Source organism: Megalops cyprinoides, chromosome 18 (genome assembly GCF_013368585.1).
Source record: "Megalops cyprinoides isolate fMegCyp1 chromosome 18, fMegCyp1.pri, whole genome shotgun sequence".
Lineage (NCBI taxonomy): Eukaryota > Metazoa > Chordata > Actinopteri > Elopiformes > Megalopidae > Megalops > Megalops cyprinoides.
Genome location: NC_050600.1, coordinates 5,795,467 through 5,804,297, shown reverse-complemented (window position 1 = coordinate 5,804,297; position 8,831 = coordinate 5,795,467). Strand labels below are relative to the sequence as shown.

Genomic DNA, 8,831 nt, shown 5'->3' with positions numbered 1-8,831 from the left:
GTCTCCTGTATGTTTTGGATATTTATAATTGCTTTGTATCCCCAAAAGAACAATTAGAGGTTAGGATGCTGGAGCCATGTGTCATAATTTTCTTGCGTGTCATGATTAACTACAACGCATTGTTCTGCCCCATATTGAAATACATTATTTTGAATGCTGACATATGTAATTAAGTAAATGAAAGTGATTTATGCTTTGATTGGTCTTATTCATTCTTTATATTTATTAATATGGTGTTGTGCTTAGAAACGCCCTTTTTACATTCATTGTATACAGTAGTCTGATTCAATGGTTTACGTGGCTTTTGTTTCGCATTTGATTGATTTGTACGGAGCATAGGTTCTGGGTTACATTCGAGAGCAACATAAATTTATGTTTGATTTACATCATCGGATTTTTCGATTCTTTCTGCCTGTTTTGGATAAGGGTGCGTGTTTACACATACCTTGGGGTAGGAGGGCAAATATGAAGCTGAAAAGAGAACTCTACCGTGAGCCGTATCCAAAGCAATATTGCTACTATCATGACGCCAAAAAGACGAAATACCCGGCTATCCCATTTCTCTCCGGTAGGTGTCACAAGCGTAACGTAAAATTATCCCTCTTTGAATCTGCCCTAAATTTCCCTCAACAGAAGTTCATAGAGGTGTGGCAAAATGTCAGTTTAATCGGAAAAAAATACGTTCTACTCAGTGTGAGTGCAGACATATCTTTAATATTTACGTTTCACTGAGAACACGTGAATGTCACATTTAAGCGATTATTCTCAGCATTATAAAATAACTAGAGTATTTAAGTGTAAAAAGTATTTCGACATATCGAGTGTGGGTTTGCTTTCATTTGCAATGACCATAATGAAAGAAAAAAAATCGCAGCTACACCCAACAGGCAAACAATACGATTCAACAAATCAGTGCTTGAAGTTGGGTTTACACACCTAGCTCATCTTAAGCAAGGAATATTTTTCATGCATCTCGAACCAGCCTCAGGCTCTGACGTCAGACGGGTTGCAGCCGAGGCGATGACTTCCTCCGATTCCTCCGGCCAATATCAAATTTAAGCTTAAGGGAACAACTTCAGATTGGGATATATGAGGGTAATGCGAAATGAGGTAAGGACTTCAGCACGTCTGCGTCTGTTGCACTTATCTGCTCGTAGCTAGCTGAAACATGCATTTACAAAACAAACTAGCCTAGTCAGGAATGTAGCGGGCGGTTTTCGCGTAGATTCGGTTGCAGAAGTGGAAAACGATTTGTGTGGCAAACTCACAGAGCGATGCAGCGTGCCAACAGAATTTTACGGATTCTGTTAAGTATTTGCGTCCACAGTTTGCCTTGCTGAAATGAGGTCACGCGTGTTTATGGTTTTTGTGTTCCATAATTTCGTACCATATTGTTCATGGTTAACGAGCAGTTTACCGGGATATGCCATGACCTGTTGAGGAATTTTGTTGAATCTCACGAAAGAAAAAGTGCGGACCAGCGTTATCTGTAGAAAACTGAAAAAATGATGTAAGCCCTATATCTGCGTAGTTTACAAAAAAAAAAAAAAAAAGTAAAAATACTTTGCATAACATAATTATTAGATGGTGCCATTTTAGAGACGAAAAGGTTTTTTTTTTCAATTGACATTATTGCATGTTGTCATTAAAATAAATTGTAAGTTAAAATAGAACATTTGAGGAAAAAATAAATTTCATTAGTAAGTGCAAAGTAATAAAACGCAAAGCTCTACAAAATGCATGCAGTATCTGTCATATACCCTTACATTGCATGGCAAGGGGTCTCACCCCATACGTTTGAAATTCTTCATTATTGTTCTGTTCTGTTTTGTTGTTTTTTTTCCTTCCATAAAGGTGCAGCATTAGACTGGCATATCTTTTCCTGTATAATCTGCTACAGTTCTGCGGGCATACATGGATATTTGCCAATATGACAGCCCGATTCTTTTCATTTGGGGGAGGTAAGACCGCGCACGGCATTAGGTTAGGATTTGTTCCTTATAAAAAAAAATGCAGCACAGGTCATAAGAACTCAGCACTCCCTCTTATTTTAGCTGGTGTCGATGCATCAAGGTTCAGAGTAATATTAGAAAGTCAGAGTTAATGAGGGTAAGTATGACCAAAGCCATGTCATGTCACAGAAACTGAAAAAGAACAACTTGATCATCGCATCCCACTTATTTTCCCCTCCTGGTTTGTGGTTCAAAAGTCCAATAGCTTGCTTCATATATAAAAGTAACTCAAAGCTGTCATGAGCTGCTAATGAGGTCTCATGAGCAGCGGGTAGATCTCATGAGCAGCGGGTAGATGGCCAATTGTGCAGGTGGGAGTGTCAGAAATTCTCTGTATTTCTACACGAGCGTGGCCTTTTGCCTTTCCCAGATGCCCTTGCTGACACCTTCTACTCCGTCGGGGTTGTGATGAGCCTGTGTCAGCTGCTGTCAGTGCTGGAGTTGTTTCATATCGCAGACGGCATTGAGAAAGGACTGCTTCTGCCCCGGTTTATTCAGGTATGTGTGCTGATGTTTATTCAGGCACAGCTGATGCTGATGCTGGAAACATTTACGATTCCCACTGTAACAAGTGGCTGTATTGCCAAGATAATGGGTGTGTGAGCGTGTGCATGCATAGTCTGCGTGAGGGTGATTTGTTTGTGAAGAGGAAAATATTCTTGTTTGCTTTTGATGTGATGATCCAGGATGTTTTTCCTCGAAATGTTATGTTAAGGCTAACCCATTTGTTGCTTTTACAGTCCCTCTTCATTAAGTCTTTTAGTCAAGAGAGGAGAGCGATGACATGGAACAATCATATACTGTATGCTGCAGAAAATAAATCCCAAGACAAGAATTCAACTACAGTCAAAGAACTGACTACAACTAAAAGAGAACTAGAACCAAAAGCCGCAGATGCATAGTGTCTGACATTTTAGCATTTTACGTAGCATTTCATATCCCCAAATTGACTTTGGCTTTACACCACTGTTGATCAATAAAGCTCAAACTCAAATTATTACTGCAGTGGAGCTGAAATGACCTTAACCTTGACTGTGCCCTCAGACTGGATATCTTGTCTGAGACAGAGTGTTTTGCTGAGAGACAAAGGAGAGTAAAGGGATCAAGTCAAAACATTCAGACTATCAGGAACCAAAAAAAAATACCGCCAGTTAGACCCCAAAATATCTGTTAGCTCAGAGAAAACACAAACACCTTCAGGAGCTTTCCAGTAATAATTCATTAACACTGGGCAGCTACTCTGAAACTCCAAAAGAATATTTTTACAATGTTTACAGTGTTCTTTGTGATAAATTTAACCGTCCAGTTAAATAATGGCTTTTCTCTGTCTGAAGTGGGAACAGACCCACGGCAATGAACGCAATTTTTTTCAGTAGACAAAGACGTGCTTTTTTTAATTCATTTCCATAGGTTACGGAGAGGAATTTTGTTTTGTTTGTGGTGATCATCAGTCAAGAGGAAGTTCAAAGTAAATCTATAGTGTGTATACAGTTTTACCTGTGGAATACTCTGGACCTGTTACGGTAAGCTTTTTCTTATTATCATCCTTGTCATTACATCACGTTCTGTTCTCACTTAAATCTGATTTTAGTGATATCCATTGAAGCTAGATAACACTTTGCAAGCTCTCCCAAAAACATTTACATCCAAGAGAACAGTCTACACACAGGTAGTGCCCACTCCTAAATGACATATGACTGTGACCTGAAATAACTAAACAGAAGTTCAGACATTTTTATTGACAGTGGACCAGGGAATGGCAGTTAACAGGGAGTTTAAGTTTTTTGTGAAAGAATTTCACTTGACAATTGTCTAACGTACACAACCTAACCTCACCTAGAGATTAAAACACTTTATGTTTTTAACCAGGTCCTCATCTCGTTTTGCATATCTTTTTCCTTAAACTTTGGTATGATAGCATTACAACAGCTATTTATGTTTGACTGTATTTCTCACTGTACTGAGCACCCATAGTTTTTTGATGTACATATTATTGTTTACTTATAATTAACATGACCAGTTACCTAGTTGGGACGGGTACAGTCTTACGTGATCTTTTTTCATTTGAGAGTGCAATCCATTGGCTCTTGCCGTGGTCACATCACCTGCATATGGGTCTGAAGGTGTGGCAACAATTAAATTGCATAGTGGACTTTTCCCTCCAGTCTTTTGTTAGTTATTTGGGCTGTAGTGCTGTAGCACTGTCTGCTGTCGATACCTGTAGGCACAGTGTACCCTGTAGGGCAGTTATAGGTAATGTAGCTTCACTCTCGTTTTGATTGGTTCAATTTGGTACTGATTTCACGTGGCGCCCTGTTGTGGCCTAGGAGAGTCATTGTAGCTTTCAGTAAGGTTACACTGTCTGTCTCTGTTGGATGTGCAGGTACCCCTATGGACTCCTGGCACTTATCAGCACTCCTTCATTTGACATGATGTGGGCACATCACTCCCTCTGGATCCCGGTCTATCCCCTCTCCGTGCTGGCAGAAGGTACGTCACGTTATCCAAACACACTGACGTCACAATAGTAAGGTTTAAATGATGCTAGTTTGACTACTCAAAGACAAATGACTACACTAATAGTTCAACTGTCAAGGAGACATCACCTCAGTTAAAGTATACCCCAGATTGTGGTCATTTCTTAATAATTACTTTTCCCTGATGTGACATTTTGTTCATGTGAGATAAAATCCCTACCAAAAAGTAATTTCTATTATTTGAATTAAACTTTCTTTTATGGACCAAGCAGCCCTGTTTTTATTGGTGTTGAAGTCTTGCTGCTTGTTCCTTGAAAAGGAATGTCAAGCATCATTTTAACACCATGGCTATTTGGATATATTACAGCTCTACTCCATTTAATGCCATTCAGACCCACATTGTCCCTTTAATGACTACTATAAGAAGGAATGTAAGGAGAAGCCTGTGATAACAAATATAATTACGGATGTATAATATAACCAAATGATTTAAACGCACGTTATATGTGATATTCATATGTCACGGTCTGTGTAAACCATGAATCGTGCAGAAGTTTAAAAGAGGGGCTATTTTTTTTTTTTTAATTATATCTTGAATTTACAGAGTGAAGTGACAGCAAAGACCTATCAGGCTCCTCTGTCATTTCCTCTGCATCGTTATCACGTTGCAACACTTCAGTGCAGGAATAGCAGCCCATTTTGCTGTGATCTCAGGCCTCAGGGTTCATTATGTTGCATGGATGGAAGTGTGTGTGAGTCAGTAGACCTTACTGCAGTACATGATATCTGTATGTTTTTCAGGCTTCCCCCAACACTTAAAAATCCCCTCCCTTGTGGTCATTTGAATGTGTCCGCTTGTTCCTCTGGATATGAATTATTATTCTCTGAACAAGCTGCTTTAAGCTCTGCTGTAATGCCTTCTTACCATTAGTCACTTGAAGTGCATTGCGTGTTGCAAACTCTGCTAGTGTTGCATTCACGGGCAGATTAAAAACGATAAAATATGAGCAGAGACGTTGCTTATTTTTGTTAGAACTGTGTTATCTTTGGTTAGTCTGCACATATACTGTCAGCAAGAGCTGAAAGATTTTTTAAATGAGGCTCTTTGAAGGATTAGATGTGTCACAACATTGTCATGCAGAAAATGAATGCATTATCGGAGGCGTTTGCACACGGGAAGGTGGCCAGTGTTTTGGGAATACTGAGCTGTCATTTTTTTAAAGTGGATAAATTGGCGTTTATTCTCGCCATCTCTGCCATCTCCAGCTAACTCTGTTAAAAACATTATAACCGAGTCCTTGGCCATAAACCAGTTTCCAAGCCCTCACAGCCACACCCGAGCGTAAGCTCAAAACTAACTCAATACAGAGCATGTCCCCACAGATGTTTCTGAACATGAGCATGGAAGATCAGCGTTTGACAGTACACAAATACAGCCAAGTGCTGCTGCGCTTGCCATATATGGTATGCCCAGAATCACACAGTTAAAAAAAAGAGGGCTATCATTTGTTCAAGCACAGTAATCAGTAGTAATCCCTTATAGCTATTCATACAGTTAGACAGTGTACACGCCATCGCTGTAATGAAGGCAGTGTGTTTACTTTAAGCCCTGGTCACAGTTGGGAATGATGAACATAACTGGAATAATGATAATATCTATACATAATATCTATAAATAACTTCCTTACTACAGAGAGTTTGATGGTCATGCCCACCGCCCTGCCAGTCTTGTCCAGGCTAGTGCAGCTATAACTGAGCTTTTCATCACAGGTGAAGGGAGTGCAGGAGAGATCAGGGCCTCTGAGGAATTCGCTGGTTACACAGAGTAGCCCGAGCCGGCCTGGGGGGTCACTGCGGAGCAGGACTCCTCCTCCTCCTCCTCCTCACCCAGAGAGCTTGGCAGTTAGCTGACAGGCAGCGGCGGCCCGTGGAGCAACGAGTTTCGCCGGCATGCTGTTCACCAGCACGTAGCAGCATTCCATTAAAGACAAAGTGCACATGTTGGGGGCGGCAGTGTAGTGTAGCGGTAAAGAGAAGGGCTCGTAACCCAAAGGCTGCTCCGTTCAGTACCCTGCTGGGGCACTGCTGCTGTACCCTTAGGCAAGGTACTTAACCCACAACTGCCTCAGTAAATATCCAGCTGTATAAATGGATGTAAAAACTGTAAACAATGTACGTTGCTCTGGATATGGCCGCCTGCTAGATGACAATAATGTGACGTAATGTACTGTTCAGTACTACAGGCACTCAGAATTCAGCACCCCCTAGCAACGCCCCAAAACTCAAGTTCTACAAACATTAGCAAGCCAAGGAGATGGGAGCCAAAAGGGAGGGAGTGATTTTAACAGAGTGAGGCTCGTAAAGGTGAGGTGATGAAGCTGGAATTTGGCAAGTCTTTCAGAGAGCGAGAAGTATGTGGATGTTTTGATGTGTGGGTGTGGCGTGTCTGTGGGGAATGCCCACAGCATGTCTGAGCCCACTGACAGGAATTTACAAAACCTGGGGGGTTGCAGACAATGTTTAGTGCTCAGCTGTGTCCTACCTGAGCTCACTTAACCCAGGTGTAGCACACTGTAACTGCTAGGTACTGGACACAATACTGGTATTCCCTGCTAGCCTGAAAGATTTCCTTGTGATTTCAACATATTTCCTCTTTGTTTTAAACAGGGGTCACCATTTACCAGTCTTTGCCCTACTTTGAATCCCTGAGAACATTTTCATTTCAACTGGTGATGCCTGTGTCCATATACATCCATTTCCCATATGTACTCAGAGGATACTTGCCCCTGCTTGCCATTGGTAAGTTAACTCTGGTTTGCGGTTCATAAAACAACAGGATACATTTGCAGTAACAGCAACACAAAATAATCCCACAGATGTACCGCTAATAACTTAGCTGTCAGACAAATCCATGTATGATACTTGTTTCTGATTGTTCACAAATTATACATACTTACTGGTTTACTTTCACTAAAACCATAGTGAAGAAACTTCGGCTATGAAAAGAATGAAAAACATCTTCTGTTGCTGTTGAGATTGTAGAGGTTAGCAGTGGAGCCCTACTACTGGCAGTGCTAACTGACTCCTCCCACCACAGGGGCCTGTTTCACTATGTGGCAGCTGTTGAAAGACAGAAGACAGCAGCTGGATAACTGGAGCAAAAAAATTAAAAGGAAATGAGTCATAGAGATGAGCACGGCGAAGAACTTACCTGGAAGACACTGGAGGCAGACTTACAAGCCTTATCTGCGGAAGCACAAAAATGCACACACGCACATGCACACAGACACACACGTGTGTGTGTGTGTGAGGGAGTAGTATTTATGTATACATATTTCTTTCTTGAAGCAGTTCTATACATTCTGGAATTTTTAATCAACACCTTTTATTACCTTGGAATGGGATGCTGTTCAAACCGGTGGCACTCCTCTTCAGCACAGACAGAGGTGCGAGGCAGTGGGACAGATCCAGAGCCTGGACCATCGAGCGCACACGTCGTACGAACACACGCGAGACAAAGGATGTTTGTGCTTGTGGAATTCTTTTCTCATTCGGTCACGATGTTCGGATGCACTGGCGTGTGGAGTGGAAAACACATCAGGAGCCAAGACCCAAGCCACGCCTGCCGAGCCGAGAGCTCCAAAATGTGAGAGTTCAGGGCCAGCTCCTCTCTGTCCATTAATGAAGAGTCTGCAAAGATGAGAGTGCCGCTTCCTGTTTTACTTGTCACATTCTCACAATGTTGTTGTAACATTGTAATGACATGGTAACGCTACAGTGATGTTGTTACAGGACTGTTGTTTAACGTTCGGTTAGGACATCAGAACAGCAGCACAGAGTAATAAATGTTACAGGCTGTCAGGACTTACATCATCTGTTGGCAGGCTTTCCATTAAGGCTAGGGGAAACAGCGGAAATGAACTTCCACTGCAGAAAGTGCTGCTGGGTACAATTCCTATAAAAGGCATCACTGTGGACTGAACGGGGAAGAGGCAAAGGATTTCAAATAAAAGGTTTACCTGCAGTATCCAAGCTTTTAATTTACTGTCATCATTGATCAGTTGCCAGGTATCTACAGGACAGACAAATCCAGGTGTAATCCTGTTTACTTGTTGGCCAGTCCCGCAGAGCCCTTTGTCAAGGGAGGACTGGCAGTTGTTAACTGCTCTCTTTAGTACCAATGAAAAAGTAATAGACACATACATTACCTTACATATACCACAGGCAAAATGCTCATTTATTTCAAGTGTATTCAGTGTGTGAATGCATAGTCATATATCATCACCAAGACAGAGGAAGCACATGAAGGTTTATGTTTAAAAAAGAAAGTAAACATGGTAAC

At 41.4% G+C, this 8,831-nt stretch overlaps 1 protein-coding gene across 1 annotated transcript; it reads left to right on the top strand.

The window, feature by feature from the left end:
* Positions 1–1,036: 1,036 nt before the first annotated feature.
* On the top strand, positions 1,037–8,482 carry hacd4 (3-hydroxyacyl-CoA dehydratase 4). The gene is made up of 7 exons (XM_036551690.1): positions 1,037–1,110; positions 1,855–1,961; positions 2,383–2,510; positions 3,423–3,535; positions 4,396–4,502; positions 7,157–7,288; positions 7,587–8,482. The coding sequence occupies exons 1-7, from the start codon at positions 1,106–1,108 to the stop codon at positions 7,667–7,669; spliced, it is 675 nt and encodes a 224-aa protein (XP_036407583.1). The 5' UTR covers positions 1,037–1,105; the 3' UTR covers positions 7,670–8,482.
* The last annotated feature ends 349 nt before the right edge of the window (positions 8,483–8,831 follow it).

Coding starts and splice junctions, on each gene's coding strand:
- hacd4 (XM_036551690.1), top strand. Junction 4,503..7,156: donor CCTCTCCGTGCTGGCAGAAG/GTACGTCACGTT, acceptor TGTTTTAAACAG/GGGTCACCATTTACCAGTCT. Junction 7,289..7,586: donor CTTGCCCCTGCTTGCCATTG/GTAAGTTAACTC, acceptor CTCCCACCACAG/GGGCCTGTTTCACTATGTGG.